The sequence below is a fragment of the Ictidomys tridecemlineatus genome, chromosome 10 (genome assembly GCF_052094955.1).
Source record: "Ictidomys tridecemlineatus isolate mIctTri1 chromosome 10, mIctTri1.hap1, whole genome shotgun sequence".
NCBI classification, from domain to species: Eukaryota; Metazoa; Chordata; class Mammalia; order Rodentia; family Sciuridae; genus Ictidomys; species Ictidomys tridecemlineatus.
Genome location: NC_135486.1, coordinates 144,063,360 through 144,082,250, shown reverse-complemented (window position 1 = coordinate 144,082,250; position 18,891 = coordinate 144,063,360). Strand labels below are relative to the sequence as shown.

At 61.7% G+C, this 18,891-nt stretch overlaps 1 protein-coding gene across 5 annotated transcripts in view; it reads right to left on the bottom strand.

Annotated features, from left to right (window-relative positions):
• Positions 1-18,891, bottom strand: part of Clec16a (C-type lectin domain containing 16A) — a 176,269-nt gene that overhangs the window by 19,949 nt on the left and 137,429 nt on the right. For all 5 annotated transcript variants that reach the window (XM_078024644.1, XM_013359513.4, XM_005327182.5 and 2 more), the window contains exon 21: positions 18,275-18,442. In XM_078024644.1, the coding sequence (XP_077880770.1) occupies positions 18,275-18,442 (168 nt within the window). The remainder of the gene's footprint in view (positions 1-18,274; positions 18,443-18,891) is intronic.

Below are 18,891 nucleotides of genomic sequence, written 5' to 3'. Positions count from 1 at the left end.
CGTGGCTTCCCAGCCCGCGGACCCAAGTGCCCAGGGCTGCCCTCTGTTCTCCGAGGGGTCCCTCCCGTTAAAGCCGCTCTGGCTTCCCCGCTTCGCTCCGCATCCCCAGGTCCCAGGATCTACCCTAAACGCCCTGAGGCTGGCTGGCTTTGAATGGCCTTGCAGAACCCCTCCCTGGCCGCCCTGGACCCCAAAGTCACCAAGGGCTACTGCTGGATTCCTTCCGCCGCAGCGGGGTGGCGCAGGCCGCAGTGGGCTTTCAACTCAACTCAATCAGAGAACCCCGCTCCGCCTGGCAGGCACACGGCCCCAGAGGGAGGCCCAGTGTTTCTGAAACCTCCGTCACCGCTGTGGTCGTGAGAACACCCCACAGCGCTCTGAGCCACGGCTCCTGTTTTGCTGTCAACCTGTGGACTCTCTTCTTGGCAGGAATGAGGAACAATCACCACGTGGCTTGATTGAAAGAATGTCCGTGCCATGCTGGTGGGCCCTGGAGCGCCGCGGCGTCTCTGCAGAGCCAGGCGCGTGGAGACAGGGCCTGGGGCGGCTCTGGGCAGGGCCACTCTGCTTTTTGAAAAGTACCCTGGCAAGGTGCCATCGAGAGCCTTCGACCCAGGCATCCCTTTGACCCTCAGGAAGAGTGTCTGGAGGGTTAACTAGAAACCTGCGCCAAGACTTCCATAAAGGGTGGTCGCCACAGGTGGCACGTGACGCAGCAGAAACAGCTCACCCGGTGCCTGGGAACATGACCTGATTTGCCACAGTCATTTTGCGGATCTGATCAGTTCAGAAGAGGTCAGCAGAGGGGCCACAGGGAGACGGAGGCAGAGGTTGGGGAGGTCCTGTGTAAGCCAGCGACCATCAGAGGCCAGCAGGGCGGCCTCTGCTCACAGACCTGAGGAGTCCCCCCTGCTCGGGCCTTCATCCTGGATCCTGCCTTCCCTGCGGCAAGGTGACCACTCCTGCTGTGGAAGTCACCGTCTGCAGCACTTTACTATTAAGGCTGCTTCAGGGCACCAGCACTCCGCTGAGGGCCTACTGGGCAGTCGTTAAGAATGAAGTTTGAGAAGAGGTGCTCTACAGCACAGGGAGAGGCTCTGGGCACGATGGCAACACTACTAGGACAAGGCCTCGGCCCCAGGATTCTGCACGAGGATGCCCACTGCGGCAGTGTCCAGGGCAGCAAAAGCATGGACCACCATGATGCTTGGCAAGAGAGACTCCAGTATCCACACCATGGAATACTACACATCCAGGCAAAGGGTACACAATCTGTAAGCGTTAACAGATTCCTAATCATAGCAGTGTCTGAAAAAAAGAAAGCCATGGAAGGGGACGCAGAATCATGATGATCTTTAGGCCAGAAGACTAGGCACTACAAATAGACATATTATAGACCCTGTGCTGGGTCTTGGGCAGTTAAACCCCCAATATTAAATCTCTACAGGAAAAAAGCATGTACGCTCACAGGAAGTGGCACCAACAACTCTTATAAACAGACCAGAGAAAGTATTCCTGTTTTCAGAGCTGTTTGGATTCCAGACCTGCAGAGACAGGGCTGCACAGGACACACGTACAGAGGAGGGTCTGGGAGGAGGAGCCGAGCGAGGAGCGGGGCTGGGGAGGGGGTAGCAAGTGGGAGGGTAGTCAGAGGGAACCCAAGTCTCGTTGGTGATGTCTTCATGATCTTTTTAATGAAGCATCAACTCGCGTATTTTTTTTTGTAACTGAGAAAATCATCTTTGGTACCAGGATTGGGCCCGGGTGCTCCAGCACCGAGCCACGGCCCGGCTCTTTTTATTTCTGGGATGGGTCTCGCTAAGTGGCTGAGGCTGGCCTGGGACTTGCGGTGCTGCACGTTAGAGGCGGGTGCTACCAAGCCTGGCTACTAAGAGTCAAAAATCAAATAAATTAAAAACAGAAACAACAAGAAGGACGGGTCAGAAGCCAGGTGGGAGGCAGCCGAGAGGCCAGCGCCCGTCCCTTGCGGTGGCCGGGGCTCCCTCTCCCCGTAACTGATTCCCTATATTCACGCATTGGGGGACGGAGAAAGCGCTGACCGGCGCGTCTGTTCCTGTCAGCGTCAGCCGGTTCTCAGGCTGGGTGACCTCGCGGGCACAGCCCCGCGGCTCCCTGACCTGCCCCGCGGCGCTCACTCCAGCGGCCCCCTCACCAGGAACACGGCCCGCCCCCTCTGCCGACACGCTGCCACTTTGATTCACGTCTCTCTGCTCTCTCTCCTTTATTTTCTGTCCCTGTTGGCCTCTGATGGCGTTTCGGGAGTTTATCATATTGAACTTTATCTCTTTCCAGGAAACCCTACTTCTTCCTTCCCCTGCACAATTAATAAATGACCACGAGACACTTCTTTGGACCCAAGTACATCCTGCTCCTCGCAGACCCGCTGCAGCTCCTCCTCTGCGGCCCCAGGCCTGGCTGAGGGCACGTCACCTGGCACCAGAGCGAGAGCAGCTAGGGGAGGGAGCACGGGTGGGACTAAGTGCTGGGGACAGACAGAAATGGGTGCAGCCCAAGCAGGGGGTTCAGACCGTGTCCCTGCTACCAGCTCGGGGTGTGACGCAGCGGTACCTCCAGTCTCCTCCCCTGGGCGCGCTGTGGGGAGACGGCCCTCCGCAGGCGCCCCCCTGAGAGCACACACAGCCCTGCCTGCTGCCCCAGCCACCCAGCAGCACCTGCCCACAAAGGCCCGGCCCCGTCCCTACCACCCAACAGGAGGCCCCCCGCCCCACGGCCTCCCCACCCCCCAACTCATCCTGTATGGCACCGGGGACGTGGCACCGGGGACGTGGCCCTCCAGAGCAGCAACAAAAGCTCCCGGCAAGGCTTCAGAGCCACCCTCCCCAGAAGCCAGGACCCCGGGGCAGACCCAGTCGCAGAGCTCTCTGGAAAGGAGTGGAATGCACGCTGCACACGCATCTCATGATTTACAGGAAAGAAAAATGGACAGGCTGCTCTTCTACCAGTAAGGACAGAGGTTTTTTCCTTCAAAGTCAAAAAGAAATTGGAGAAAAGGCAGGTTTTAGGGAAGAGGAAGGAAGCCAGGTGAGTCTGGAGTGCACAGGTTTCCAGAGCATTCCGGAACGTGCTGTGGGTTCTCACTGCTTTTCACGCTTGGCCTGGAGTGCACAGGGGACCAGATGACAGTCTCAGGGCGCCTGACCCGCCCAGGGTGGCGCTCTGGGATGAGACCCCCGTGGGATGCTGTCACTCTGTACCAGCTACACACCTGAAGCACACAACTCCCCTCACGACCTCCACAAAACGCACTCTGGACCACTTTCACCCCCTTCACCGCGAGTCCTGGTCACGCCTCACACGGGGGCCGCGGACACTTCACCCAGCTGAGGGAGTCAGACCCCTGGCCTCATGGGCCGTCCCCGCTCCAGGTCCCGACGCCCCTCCCGCAGGTGGCACAGGGCCGACCACCTGCATGGGGACCAGGACCAGGTCTCAGGCCTGCTTGGGTCAGGGTGAAAACACAGGGAAGTGTGTGCCCCGCCCACAGAGCGGCTGGGGTCAGTGGGCACAGTGTTCTCACCTGCTGGGTGTGGGCAGCCTGGGGGCCAGAGCACCACCAGGTCTCACCACCAGGTCTCCTGTCCGGGGGCCTCACTGGGCCTCAGGCCTGCCCAGGTCTGTCACTCCCACCCACCTCAGGAGAGCCCCTGGCCCAGGTCCAGGTCAAAGCCCTTTACTGCACACATCCCAGCTCTCTGGGACAGTTCTCATGGTGGGAAGTTCCGAACTCTCTGGACTCACAGTCCCTGGGACTGGCCTGAGACCCAGTGAACAAAGCCTGGCACACAGAGGGATGTCAGGCTCGGCCGCCCGTCCATCCGCCCCCCTCCCTGGCTCCCTCTCTGATATGGAAGCAGCACAGCCTGCCGCCCGGCACTGCTGGCCGGAGCTGGGACCAGAGGTCAGCCAGCCCCGCCCCCACCTCCCTGAGCTCCAGTGCAAGGGCTGGGTGGGGCAGGACAGGCTGGGGCGGGGAGGAAGGAGCAGAACACTGGCCAGGGGCGGGTGCTGCCGCTGTCAGGTGGGTGGCAGGTGGGAGCAGGCCAGGCGGCCAGCACGCAGGGTGGCTGGGCACAGCACACAGCTGCCCGGGGGAGTTCGGAGCTGAGGCTCCCTGGCAGGTCCACAGGGCCAGGGCACGTCTGGTACGGTGGGGCCTGTGGGGGGCCCTGGTGCCGCCCTAGAGCAGGCGGGGGACAGCAGGAGGAGGTGAGGTCAGCCCGGAGGAGCAGGGGGGCGGACGGCAGGACCTGGGCTGGCGCGACCCAGAGCCACATGCTGCGAAGGACACTTGGGGGCCTTTCCTGCTGTGCTGCCGGGGGCAAGGAGAGAACAGCAGGCTGATTCTGAAATGGCCCAGGCTTGGCCACGGTCAGGAGGCCAAGCGCAGCAACTCACTGTCCCTTTTGGTCAGCGGTTTCTTGGGTCACTCATTATGCATTGTCCACGGCTGTTGGCCGCCAAGGCAGAGGCGTGTGGTGACGGACCGCGTGGCCCTACAGGTCTCACTCTTTCCTCGAGTCCTTCAGGCGAGGGCAGCTCCAGACAGGTCGCTGGCCCCACGGGCGGTGCCTTCCTGCCCCAGGACGCTTGCAGCTGTTCTGAATGTCACTTGAGCCCCCCTTAAAGCCATGGGTGCCTTCCTGGGTCCTCTGATGGACTCAGGGCAGTGCACCTGGCTCAGGAGGCCACGGCCACATGGCCCCCTGCCGCCCCCGCCTCCCCCCAGCCCCGGGCTGCCTGGAGGACCTGCCTGCCCACGCGGTTCCCACACCCCAAACTGCATCTGCCTGGACCCCACGTTCCACCTGGCCCCTCCTGGACTGGGCGGAGGCGGTGCCTGCTGCCCCACCCTGGGCGCCCGCCTTCACAGCGCAGCTCAGACCGCTGCCAAGTGGGTCGGGCGTGGCCTTCCCAGGACACGGTGATGAGGGCAGGGCCATCTACCACTGTTCCTTCCCGGGTTCTTGGAACAGCGGCGGGCGAACTGCACCAGAATAGGTCTGTGGACAGCACAGCTTGGAGCATGGGTCTCTCCTGAAACTGAGGCCTGGGCGCCTGGCACAGCCCCCTCCACACCCACAGCCACGCCCACTCCGCCCCCGCAGGCAGGACCCTGAGGGAAGAGGGACCCAGTCACGCAGGAGCTCGGGAAAGCCCGCCTGCGGCCAGCCCTCAGCACTAGGTCCCGGCTGGGACAGGAGAGCGGCTTCCTCCAGTTCTCAAAGCTGGATGGACCCCAGGATGGCCGAGGCGGCTTCCAACCAGCAAGGGCTCTGCCCACTCTGGTCTAGTTGGGGTGGGCCTGCACAGCTCTTCCAAAAAGGCTCGGCTCGGGGGTCCTTGGGCCCCGCTGGCTCCCTGCAGGCTTCGGTTGGGGGCATCCTACACGCCAGGATCCAGGCCTCCCCAAGAGCCACGCCTCTGGGCGCCAGGCCCCCTCAGGCTGCCCTGAGAGAAGGTGTTTTTTTTTGCTGCATGGAGTCTGACTGGTTGATGGCCCGGTGGAGGTCCGTGGAGGCCCGCGGAGGCTGAGGAGGAGCAGCCAGAGAAAGGACGAGGATGACGCCATGCTGAGGGGCGGGCCTCGTGCCCCTGGCCACAGGAGCCGGGTGCTGTCCTCGGAGAGCAGCAGCGTCCAGGCAGCTGGAAGCAGTTTCTTGTCTTCTTTTTGGGCACCAGGGACTGAACCCGGGGCCCTGGGCCACTGAGCCTCACCCCAGCCTCTTCTTTTTTATTGGACAGGGCCTCCTTAAGCTGTTAGGGCCTCGCTAAGTGGCTGAGGCTGGTCCTGGGCTTGTGAGCCTCTTGCCCCAGCCTCCCAGCCGCTGAGATGAGACGCGCACTCTGCACCCACCTGGGAGCAGTCTCTGATCAGTTTCGGAGACGAGTTTCACCTGTGGAGCTTGGGAGCCAGAGGCCTGTGGAGAAGAGCGAGCACCAGGGACTGGAGATGTTCCTAAGGGCGGCGCTGGACCTAGGTCACTCACTTTGAGGCCATCATCCCCCAGCAGGCCTCCCAGGCGGTGGCACTGTCCTTTCGGCAGGCCTCTGAGACAAGTCAGAAACGTGGGACGGAATAGAGAACACCGAGGCTGGGGGCCAGGGGCGGCTGGAGCCGGAGAGGAACGCAGCTTTGCTGAGCGACTCTAGTAAGAGACTCAGCCACCTGAACCTCACGACAGCCCAAGCGCCAACGAGCAATGCCCTGTGTCCCCAGGGCGGTTCTGCAGGCGAGATGCCTGCCCACCAGGCCCCCCGGCACAGCCTCTGCACACACAGTTCCACCCAGTCTGCTCCAGTGGAGTTTCCCAAACTGCCCCCTCCGCTGCCCAGGGGAGCCTCGGGGATCCCCGCTCCACAGGGTGGGGACCTCTGAGCTGGTCAGCAGCTGTGTGAGCATCTGAGTGCTGCTTGTGGGACGCTCCCTGTGGCAGTGGACCCGAGCCCAGCACAATGCCTGGCCCCACCACAGCTCAGCAGCGTCCGCTGAGAACGAGCAGGTGACATCCCCACTCCTGCCCACGGGAGCCCTCCTGTGTGACATCCCCACTCCTGCCCACGGGAGCCCTCCTGTGTGGGAGCTAGAGAAGCCCCCACTCCCACCACTGAAGGCCTTAACCGCACTCTGGCCAGCCCCAGAACCTTCCAGAAAGTTTCCAGACCTGCCCTTGCCTGGCAGACCCTCAGTCTCCACGGCAAAGCGCCCGTGCTGGCTGGTGCTGGTTGGTGCGGTGCCCACCGCTGCAGGCCGGCGCCTCGTCATGGTCTTTGAAGGAGCTCTGGCTGGAGGCCGGCCTGGGCCGCGTTGCACCCTGGGCCGTGCTGACGGGTTCAGGAAGCCTGAGGGCCCTCAGCGCGGGGCCAGGCGGCTCCTGGAGGCTGGTGTGCTCAAGAGCGGGTGTGAGGGCGCGGCCAGAGCAGACGGCTGCAGGAGGCCTCGGTGGCTCTCCAGGGCAGCAGCCCGGAAGTCCCCTGGCCTGGCGCCATCCATAAGGTCGGCAGAGCCAGGAGCCCTGGCCAGAATCCTCTGAGCACCCAGGGAGCTGCCTGGGGCAGCCAGGGCCTGGAGGGGGCTGGTCCCCACTCCATCCTGTCCCGGGTGAGCCTGATCCGAGAGGCAGGGCCCGTGGCGCCAGCTCACAGCAGAGGGTGCCAAGGCTCGGGCTCCACGGAGCCTCCCGACAGCACCCGTGGGCAGGTGTCGGGGAGCGGGCCCCAACCTCACTGCTGTGCCTCTGGCAAGGACGGGGCACCGTGGGGGCAACACAGTGACCCACGCGGCACACAGGAGGCGCTGTGGAAGGTAGCCTTCAGCTGCCTCAGCACCGCCTACGGGGCGCCACGGTGGGCTGGCACGAGGCCCCTCTGGGGGTGGATTCTGCAAGGCTCTGCTGGGCTGGGCGAGGTGGTCAGAGGGAAGAGGGCTGCCATCTCCACCCGACTGGGCCATCGCGGATGCCACAACTCTGTTCTGGGCTGAGTGACATCTCCCTTGGGCTTCAGCTGGAAACCTGGCAAAAACCATGTTTTTCCAAAATGCCTAGGAATTGGTAAAAACAACTCTCTCAGGACATTTTCCAAGTTACTAAAGGCGGTGGTGGGCCATCAGCAGCAGCTCTTCCTGCCGCCTGGCTGTCCTTAAGGTTCTGAGGACACTGCCATCAAGAGGCCGGAGTGCAGGGAACTGGCCCCCAGGGCCTGGCTGCCAGCCTGCCAGGTCGCAGCTCAGAAGGCCACAGTGGGAGGTGCTGCACTCAGAAGCCCCTGAGCCTCCGCACCATCTCGGCCGAGGGAAGGACAAAGGGCGGAGGTGACAGGGTTTCTCAGGAAGCCTCAGGGGTGCTGATGCAGCAGCCGGCCGAAACTCGGGCAGCAACTCCGACACCACCGGGTCCACCTATCTCCCTCCCTGTTCCCCGTGAGGAACGGGCTCCCGCTGGCACTCACCGGGGAGTGTTTCCCTGTGGTGAGACGGACACCCGTGAGCCTCGCACTCGAGCTCCTGCCACCGGTCAAGTTTTGAGGAGTCACTGCAAACCACAGGGAAGCCTCTGCTCCTCAAATCACCCGAGTGTCTCACAGTCAACATGGAAACCGAGCAGGCGGCCCGGAGGACTTGAGCTCGCGGCGGGCAGAGCAGGTCAAAGCCTGGCTGGTGGGCCTGGGCGGCGTCCTCTCCGGCACCCTGAGGCTGAAGGGGTGCTTCGAGGCAGCCGCCCTGCCCTGCTGCGACAACACTGACTGGGATTTGGGATGTTAAGAACGAACTGTGTGTTTGTGAAGAAAAGCCATTGAGCCAATGCCACCGCTGGGGACAAGGAAGCTGGGTTGAAGTCATGGTGCAGACAGAGAAGAACTGGGAGGTCCCGCCCGCAGCAGAGGGGCCAGGACAGGAAGAGAAGCCCCTGGAGGCTCCGTCATGCCAAGCTCCGCGGCTCTCTGGAGAGGGCCACGCAGACCCCACGGGTCCCCGAAGGCCTCCTGGGTCGAACAACACCCACAAGTCACGAGCAGTGCTGGGTGGTACTGGGGCCGTCAAGGTGCCCTCACTAGCTGAATGCACAGAGGACGTCGGAGAGTCGGAGACCGAGGCCTCTGATGTCCTGCCTCCTGCTGACCACGTGGCTTCCCCTCTCTCACCCAGGCTCCCCGGGGCACCAGGGCTGTGAGTTGCACAGCCTCTCTGTTTCTGGATCCTCTTCATGGTCACCCACCCGAGAAACCCTGCACAAGGGTGTTCGGAGGCACCTATCATCTGTTAAAGGACAAAGCGTTGGCCATGACCCGAATGTCCATCAATGGGGGACCGGCTAAGTAAACAGTGGTTTGCCCGGAAGATTGACGGCACAGTCGGGAACGAAAGACGGTGTTCTCACGAGCTGGGAGAGGAGGGCCTCCACGGCAGCCTGTGGAGTGAGGAGAGAGGTCACCCCAGGTTTTACACAGCAACGTCATCCTGCTGTGGAAGTCCAGTGTGCCCAGACGTGGCAGAGGGAAGCTCACTGACCCCAGAGAGACCTTCTCTCACCCACAAGGAGGCCCAGTGTCGCCGCCCTCCCCCCTGCCCTGCCCAGCTCCAGCCCTCAAAACCACGCGCACTGCTGCCCACGTCCCGACGCATCCTTCCTGGGGGCTGCCTGAGGACCTCCAGCGGCCTCTGCTCCCGTGGCCTTCGGCCCCTGCCCTGCCCAGCTCTCCTGCTAGCTGCGCCTCCTGCCTGGGCCTGGCCTCTGCACACGCCAGTCCCCTGCGCCAGGCAGCCCCTCGGGGGGAGCGCTGCTGAGCTCTTGCCGCCTTGCTCTGACCCATGCCCCAGGCAGCCCGCCCCCAGACTCCGCAGCATTAAATGGGATGCAGACGCCTTGGCAACCGCTCGCTCGCAGCTCGCTCTGCCGACCTCCCCTCCTGACCCTGGTCAGTGTTTGGTCACATGAGTTCCCTGGAAATGTGAAGCTCCTCTGAACCGAGCTGCTTCCTCCCCTCCCGCTCGCTCCCAGGGTGTCCTGCCCTGCTCTGAGAGGGAGGAGGGGGCGATGGCTCCTGCCTCTCCACCGGGCGGGCGCCGGCCGTCAGCGTCACACCTCTGCCCTGCTTTCCCTCGTCCTCAACGAGGTCTTGTGAGTCACCGGCTTCCTTCCAGCTGCTCCGCTGACTCGACCTCAGATTCTCCTGGCTCTCAAGGGGGGATGTGCCTGGTTCTGGGAAGTGGTCCAGTGGTCCAGAGGGCACCCTGCGGCCCCAGCCCAGTCCGAGGCGGTCTGGGGTAAGAATCAGATCTAGGTATAAACTGCCGCGCGCCTGCCTGAGGCCTGCGCTAGAAAACGGTGAAAACAGACACCACCCACGAGGCGGACGGCGTCACAGAGCCTTCCTAAGGTAGAGACGGGCTTCACACGCGTCGTGAAGCTTCTCTGTGGGCTTCTCTGCTCCTGCCTGGTAGCTCAGGGGGTTCCCAGGAGTTCTGCCACCGAAAAACCTTTACCACTGGACAAGAGCAGTCCTCGGAGCAGGAGCAGATGCCTGGCCTGGACCCCAGGCAGACCACCACGGGCTGTGTGCCACTTGGCCACGTGACCTCTTCCCTGAGCACAGGTCTCCTGATCTGCAGACTGAGGAACGACACTGGCCTCTCGAGCTGCGGCAGGCTCGGGGGAGTGCCTGGCCGCAGAGGGCAGTGTGCACCTAGGGGTGGGGGTGAGTGCGGGAGGCAGCCTCTGCTCCTCGGCAGCTGGCTCTGTCCCTGCAGGCGACAGGACTGCCATGTGAGGAGGAGGATTCTAGCTGCTCTCTGTGCTCCTGCTCCTGGTCTGTGCTGCAGCTGGGCCTTGAACCCATCCTCTGGAGACCTGAGGGTTGGCCTTAAGGAACAGGGACGCTGAGAGCAGTGCCCTTCTACCGTGCAGCTGGTGTGTGCCAGGCCCTTCTGGGCACAGCGGTCGGGGAACTCACTGTGCGCACGAGAGCCAATCGGCACTTTCAGCCGTTTCTTTTTTTCAGTTGTGATAAAGCCCACGTAAGGTCGCGCTTGCTGCCTCCCACGGTGAAGGTGCCGTTCCGTAGGTTGAGCATGCTCACACGGGGTGCGCCATCCCCGTCTTTCAGGGGAACTAACTGAAGTTCAAGGCCATGCAACAGGGTATGGTGGCAGCAGTAAGCTGGGACCTGAGCCCAGACTGCCTGGCTCCAGGGCTCCGGCGAGCACATGCCGCGTGAGCCGCTGCCGGGCCCAGGCCGCCCCGCGACAGGCCCACCGAGTCTGCAGAACGTGCCAAGGCAGAGCCAAGGTCAAATGTGGATGGAGGTCGGGCTTGGTGTCCTCCCACACTCCTGCTGTCCATGAGCAAGCAGGGAGTGTCCCCTGCTGTCACACCAGGAGGCTCAGGGCAACAGTCACTTTGGAGGTCTAAGTAGTGATGACCCTGGGAGTGGGGCGGCTCTCAGTTCTTGGGAACTCTTCCCCCACCCCCCAAAGGCGCCTGGGGCGTGTGCCTGTGTGGCTGGCATTCCCAGGACAGGCTCCATGGTCACGGCCATGTGGCTGCCGGGAGAGTGTGTCCCTGTGGCACGTGGCAAGTGAGGGACCTTGAGGGTCCTGTGGAGACCATGTCCTTGCCGGCCTGTGCCCTGCTCTGGGCCTCCCCAGGCTTTCTCTCCATGACTGCCTTGAGAACCCCATAAGGAACCCCTTTGGGTTATATTTACGTGGTGCTGAGGGCCGGACCCAGCGCCCGCACAGGCCAGGCGAGCGCTCTACCGCTGAGCCACGGCTCCAGCCCTCAGGCTCCCCCAAACCCAACCTGACCCCCTGAAGCTGATCTCTTAGGTCTGAGAGCCAGAAATGTGGGAGAGGAGCTGCCCAGGCGGGAGTCTGAAGCCCCGCCTCTGCTTCTTGTCCGCGTCAGGGTGAGGGCAGGGCGGGCCTCTGCTGCTCCAGCCGCCGCCTGGTTTGGAAGTGGCGGTCTCAGGGGAGAAGACCCTGGAACCACCACTTTGCAGGTCTGTCCCTGACCCATCAGAGGCAGGTCTCCGAGGACTCGGGCAGGGCACAGAAGACAGGGGAACACTCTGTCTGGGGCAGGGTCACCCGAGGCCTTCTCTAAAAGGGTCTGTCACGCTGGCCTCCCGTCAGAGCCCCAGGGGAAGGAGCTCAGTCAGTTCCAATGGCAGCTTTGCAGGAAGTGGGGTGTACGCAAGAGCTGAAGCTGCCCACTTCACCCTGCCCTGGGGGAGCTTGGGGGCCTGGTCTGAGCCTGTTTCCTATCTGAAGAGCAGCACAAGGGATGTCAGGTCCGAGAGCCGTTGAGCGGATCACAGCCCCAGACTCTAGGAACAGGCCTCCAACTGGAGCCGGCTGGCTCGTGGGGTGGGGCCTGGGGTCTGACTTGAGCGCCAGCCTCAGTGGGCGGAGGGGGGACATTTGGTGTGACAGAAAAGGGCTGATCCGATGAGAATAATGCAGAAAGTGCTCAGCAGCTTAATACACTTAAAAAAGAAATAAGGCCCCGGGTGGGAGTCCAATTTCTGAAACGCACCGACCCAGGTCCAGAGCCCTGAGCAGGGAGTGAAGGCCAGCAAGGGTAGTGGGGGATCCGAAGCTGCGGGAGCAGGCCTCCTTCCTGCGTGACTTCAGAAAGGGTATTTCTGCCTTGGGGAGCTGGAAGGAGAACTCGTTCTAGTTTTATAATCGGAAAGAAGAAAAATATCAGGCCTAAAAAAATCTGTTCTGGGAAGCAGCACCACAAGATGACACTAGCACCCAGTCAGGGCCCGGGGCGGGGTCGGGCTGGCGTCTGTGAATTAAACATCCATTTCCCTTCCTCCCGTGGCGGTCAGCTCGCCGGCTCCTGGCAGCACCGGCTGCCATCCCGGTGTTCCTGCCCAGCCCGGCAGCGGCCCGAGGCGGCCCCGGGACTGCACCAGGCTCTTCCACAGAACTCTGAGTGCCCCGGGCCCGGCACTGACAGAGCAGGTCTGTTCACCTCTGATGAAGACCACGCCTCCGAGAAGCACGCGCTCCCCAGATAGCCACCGACAGGCAGCTCCCCAACCAGCAGGAAGCCGGGACAGGAAGCCAGGAAAGCAGAGCTTGGCCCTGACTGCACAAAGGCCAGCCCTCCTGCCGGCACCCTCAACCGCTGCCAGCTGGTGCCAGGGACCGGCCTGAGCGAGACAGAAACACCTGTGCCAGGGCTCATGCGCTCATCCGCCTCCGCCCCAGCCTCCCACCCACCCCAGAGCACGACTTCCCAAGTGTCAGTACTGCTGGGGACGAGGCAGGGTGGCCCCTCTCCCAGGTGGCTTCCATTCTAGCACAGGATAGTGGCAGCCAAGAGGAGAGTAAGTCAGACAGTCTCAGCTAAAGGTACAGGCTACAAAAGTCGTGGAGGTCAGTCTGGCAGTCCTCAAAACTTTCAATGAGCACCGGCTTGGCTTCCTCCCGAGGTGCATGCCCCAGGAACTGCAGACAGGTCTTCAAACGAAACTGGACGGGGTCTTCACTGGCACCCTTCATGCAGCCAGATGGTGGAAGTGACCAAGGTGTCCAAAGACGGGGAGCAAATAAACACGGCGTGGCCTAGCCACCCAACGCAGCTCATTCAGCTCAGACAGGGACGCAGGTTTGACACAGGCGACAGCTCGGACAAGCCCCGGGGACACTGTGTGGACTGGGAGAAGCAGGCACAGAGGGTGGCATGTTGTCTGATGTGTGGAAATGTCCAGGACAGGTAACAGTGACAGAGACGGAAAGAGCCCGTGCTGCAGGGGCTGCGAGAGGAGGGGATGGGAGGGACTGCTGCGCACCTGTGGCATCTAATGTTGGAGGGCTTTGGAACTAGTGGGGTGCTCATGGCCGTGAAATGCTGGGGCTCCCACCTTTGAGTGGCTCCTTTTATGCAATGTGAACATTGTCTTGGTTTAAGAAATGGACACTAGCTGCCCAGCAGAGAGGGACCAGCTAGGCCGGGGCTTGGGAAGGCCAGAGGCATCGGAGTGAGCCCTGAAGGAGGAGGGCTCTGGGCACAGGGGGCCTGAGGACAGAGGCCCTGAGATGGGATGTGCTGGGCCCGGGAGGCCCAGAGAGAGCGCCTTCGTGGCTGACGGGCTGGGCTGTGTTGCCTGCAGAGCTCAGGGAGAGAGCCCATGGGGGGGCAGGGAGGGGCAGGGAGGGGCAGGCGGCCCGCTGTGGGCACTCAGAGGGCTGGGGGCGGGGGCACTGGAGATCCTTGGTTCTTGCGGTGCTGGGGACAAACCCAGGGCCTCATGGATGCTAGACAAGTGCTCGACCACTGAGCTGCAGTGGGGCTCGCTGAGCCCGTCAGCGAGGGCCGGTGGAGGTGGCTCGCCTGTGGCTCTGCTCTGAGCTCCGGGGGTCACTCTGTCCCACTGCCACCCACTGATCTGTAAGTAGCCTCGTCCTGGCCACTGGAGGGGCCAGGAGGAAGGGATGCACTGCCCTGGAGGCCAGAGCTTGGCCTTCGAGGGCCTCTGTCCCCTCTTCCTGGGAGAGCCAGGGTCATTTCTGGGGAACAGCCTCTGCTCTGGGGTCCCCCTGGCGGGGGGCGCTCCTGGTGTGCATGGCGAGAGCAGCAGTGGGCTGGCTCGCGTGCCCTCCTGACCACAGCAGGCTCTGGAAAGCAGCTGGCACCGCGGTGCGTCCATGAGGGGACAGACCAGGAGGAGCACCTCCGAGATGCCCACAGCTCATGCCAGGGTCGAGACCTGGAAGCCCCCGTCTGTCCCCTCACTGCTACCACGGGTCCTCCCCATCCTGGGCAGGTGCACGCACAAGCCTCTCCCTCCCCAGGGCCCCACAGTCCGGGGGCAAGAACCAGAGCACACACAGCCAGAGGGTGGAGCCAAACGGAAGCAGAGAGGCACCGAGTGGCCACCAGTCACCCGTGAGTTCTCCCCAAGGAAGTGAAAGGTCTGTTTTCACCAGACACGTCCTTCACAGCCTGCTCTGGGGCCACCACCAGAAGACGCGTCCTCAAGCAAGCCCTGCTGCAAGTCACCTGAGCTGTGGCCAGAGCTGTGTTCTCTTTTGCTACTTATCGCCCAGGCAGAAGCAACGGCCCACACCGCCAGGGGCTGCAGCCTACGGCAAGGACACCGCTCCTTCCACGTGAGACCCGCAGTCCCCGTGGCGGTCGCGGAAGCTGCCCACTGGGGGCTCACCAGGCCAGGCTCTGAGGACCAGCCCTCCCAGCCTCCCCTGCTCCCCCTCTTGCTTACAGGCAGGACAGCAAAATCCAGCAGCGGGCAGCCTGCCCCGCTGCCCCGTGTCGGGCCCCACCTGCCCCGACACACGCCGCGCTCCCTCTAGAGAGAAATTATAGGAAACAATGCTACTCAGGTCTTCTGGGTCAGTGTCTCACGTTCCCCTGTCACAGTGTCACAGACAAAACCCCATGTCTAGGGTCCCAGATGAACACCAGAAGGACAAGGCAGTTCTGAGGAAGAAGAAGAACTCTACAGGGAGCCGCAGGGCAAGGGCTGAGGTGCTGCAGAGAAGACAAGGTGCAGGCTGTGGCCCCAGGCAACGGCTGTCTCCAGCGAGGAGAAAGGTCGCAGCGCCACGGAAATGGCCACGGAAATGGAAACCGCCAGGCTCTGTGATGGAGGAGAGGGCGAAACCCTAGTAAGGGGGGGTCAAAAAGGCCTCTGGCAACGGAGGCCGCTGCAGCACCCAAGACCTAGGCGAGAGTATCCAGTGGAAGGTCCTGAGGCAGGACCGGGCCCAGGGGGGTGACAGGGCTTCTCAGCGTGTGCCTGGGATCCTGGTTGTCCTAGAAACAGCAGGACATCATCTGCCCTTCCGAGTCGTGTTCCCAGGGGCACTGAGGGCTGTTCCAGAGGCCACACAGTGTGTGCCACCCCAGGGGCACAGGCAGATGGGAGAAGAGTCGTGTTCCCAGGGGCACTGAGGGCTGTTCCAGAGGCCACACAGTGTGTGCCACCCCAGGGGCACAGGCAGATGGGAGAAGAGTCGTGTTCCCAGGGACACTGAGGGCTGTTCCAGAGGCCACACAGTGTGTGCCACCCCAGGGGCACAGGCAGATGGGAGAAGAGTCGTGTTCCCAGGGGCACTGAGGGCTGTTCCAGAGGCCACACAGTGTGTGCCACCCCAGGGGCACAGGCAGATGGGAGAGGAGTCGTGTTCCCAGGGGCACTGAGGGCTGTTCCAGAGGCCACACAGTGTGTGCCACCCCAGGAGCACAGGCAGATGGGAGAATCCAGAGGTGAGCTGTTAGGTCAGACAAAGGGACCCAAAGTGTCAAACAATCTCTGTTTTGGAACCAGAGCCATTGTTCATGGAATGTTTGTCTACACTAGACTGATTTGTGTTTGCATCCCAGGGATTTATTAAGTGATCACCGAACGCATTTCTCAGCCTTGATTTCGAAGGCTATGGACGTTGACGCTGTGACCCATCCCGTGGGAACTAGAGCTATGCCCTTCTGAAGAGCCCGCGGGACTCCAGGGCCAAGTGGTGCGGAAGGCCCACCTGAGCACCAGCAGAGGGGGAGACTCAAGGTGTGGGCCGAGTGGGGGCAGCTTCGTGGCAGGAGCCGGCTGGGGCTGCACCTCGGGTGACCACACCAGACCCGAGGGAGAGGTGAGGTTTGTCCTGGTGCAGTGCCAAGCCCCGGGAGGCTGGGGAGGGCGTGGCCTGAGCTCCATTCCGGAAAGACCCAGCTGGCTGAATGCAGTGGGGGTGATGGGGGACCCCTGTGTGCTCTCTGAACTGCACTCGAGGGCCATGCTACGGCACGGCACGGCACGGCACCGGAGGAGGGCAGTGAGGCCTCTCTCAGAGGGAGACATAAAATAACGCCCTTCCCCCTCCTCAGTGGCACGTCAGGGGGTCAGGAAAGAGACCCAGGCGAGGGTGGAGGTCACCTTCCTTAGCTGCCAGCGACAGCCTGCAGTCTCACAGCCTGGGGGCGAGCAACACAGCACTTAGCATCCAGGACGTCCCACCCACCCCTGCCTGGAGGCCAGGCCCCTGGAGGCGGCCACACTGCCAGCACCTGATCTCCCACCTGCGCTGAAGCCCAGGGAATGAGAGGTGCACAGACGTCACCACAAGGCACTCTGCAAACTGGAACAATCCCGCAGGCGGACGACACCCCTCTGCACCTGCCTTTTCACATTCTACCTCATTTGAAAAGGGATCGGTGGGGTCCTAGTTTTTCTCCTTCACCACTAAGTTCTGGTACCGAAAGAAACCGATCACTCAAAGAAAGAAGTTCTCCGGGGACCCACCTGTATTTAGTTAACTCTGACTCACAGTGTGGTTTACATCCAGTGAGCAACTGTCTACAGCCCTGAACAAGGAGCCCTCCGCACCCTGGATGGCACCTGGATGGCACCTGGATCGGCAGCATGGCTTCGCATTCCTAGCCGAGGACAGGCAGGGCGGCCGCCCACTGCGAGGCCGGGCTGGTTTTCCAGGGTGCAACAGTCACAGGCTGTGGGTGGCACAGGGAACGGGGGCATTTTTTCCCTAGAGTTCACGTTGGGATTATATCTATCAAGACTAAAAGCCTGGCCTTCTGATTTGGCAGACCTACTGCTGGGAAGTCATCCTCAGACGTGGGAGATGTGCGTTACACAAAGACGTCTCAAGGAGGTTCACTGTGACACTGTGAGAGCAAAGCCCTGGAAATGACCCAAATGTCCATCAATATGAGATGGTCACAAAAGATGTTTTGTTCATCCCTTCAACAGAACACCACGGGCAGTTAATGACCATGAACTCGAGTCTGAGTGCTAATGTGTGACACTGACTTGGCACTGAGTGTGAAGAGCCGAGGTGCACAATCACACCAGGGTGGAACCCGTGTGTGAAAACCAACTCACAAAAGCATACATATTACACACAAGTAAAGATTCCCAGAAGGATATGCGAGAAATCCACAGTGGTTACTCGGGAGCAGAGATGACTCAGTTTTCATTTCATCACGTCTTGGTCTGATTTTTAAAAATCATTTCTGTGCCACATACACATACATAGGAAACATACAAAATCAAATATAGAACCGAATCCCCTGGATTGGGTGGGTTCTCATGGTTGCACTTTGTTCTTAAACCTGTTTTTGAGGACATTTCAAAACCCATGCAATTCAAGTTCAAACCTCCAACACAGACGGGGCTCGGTGGCTAGGGAGCGTGCCACTTTTCTGAATTCTGTAACGGAGACAAGGGCTCTTTCGAGGGACAGAGGGCTCTGGCGCACACGGAGTTACTCAAAGCCCGCACATGGCGACAGGAAGGAGCGCACTCTGCGGCTCTGAACTCTCCACTCACACTTCCCTTTGTCGGGAGGCAGGAGGTGGCCAGGGCGGCTCTGGAGAAAGTGGAAAGAGCTGGACGGGGGACGCGGCCTGTGGGCGGCAGGGCCCTTTCCCAGGGTCCTCGTGGAGAGGAAATCACTCTCCCATAGCCTCCTTACTAATGACTCAAGTATTTCCAAGAAGTTTCCAAGAAACTTCTTAGTCTTAGTTCTGAGAAGTCTCTCCACACACCCAACAAATCCCTGGAAAACCAAACCAAGGCACAAAATACCACGGGAGAGCCGAGACTGGTTCGGGGCTGGTGCTGAGGGGGCCATGCTCTGACCCAGCCTGGGAAGCTGCGTCACCCAGCACTCAAGACCTTGGATTCTGAGAGGGACGGGGCTCACAAAGGGGCGCAGAAGGCCCTCCGACTCCCACAGGGAGGGTCTTACCCGGCACCTTGTCCACAGATGCAAACACAGAGCGCTGCACGGTGGGGTCGCTGCTGCCCCTGCGACACTGGTCATAGAAGCGGAAAGGCAGGTGCTGGGTGGAGGCGGAGGAGCCCAGTCCAAACCCCAGGACTTCGGTTCTTGGCTGGATCGGGAGGTCCAGGAGGGCTGCAACCAAACAGCACACAGTTCATTCCTACCATGGAGGGGGAAAGGCAGGCGAGACTGGACGGAGGGCTGCAGGAGCTGTGGCTCTGCCAGCCGTGGCCCTTGGAGAGGCCAAGCAGGCAGCCTTGAGCTGCCACCAGCTACACTGAAGAGTCCAATGGGCACCGGATGAGGGCTTCAGGCGAAGGTTGGAACCAAGAAGAGAGGCTTCTATGCCTGATCTTCAGGTGGAGAGCATGCTAGCCAGTTCTACTGTGGCTAGCGTCTGCTGCCATTTCAACCTCAAAGCCAACGGGGCGGTCCTGCTCTGAAAGTTCACATGTATGTGCAGAGATGACCAGAGACTCGCAGAGCCTGCAGGGATGGGCTCTGGGCCCCAAGGCCCAGCTCTGTGGTGCCTGGGCCTTATGTAAAGTGGCGTAGTGTCTGCACAGGACCTACACCAGTCA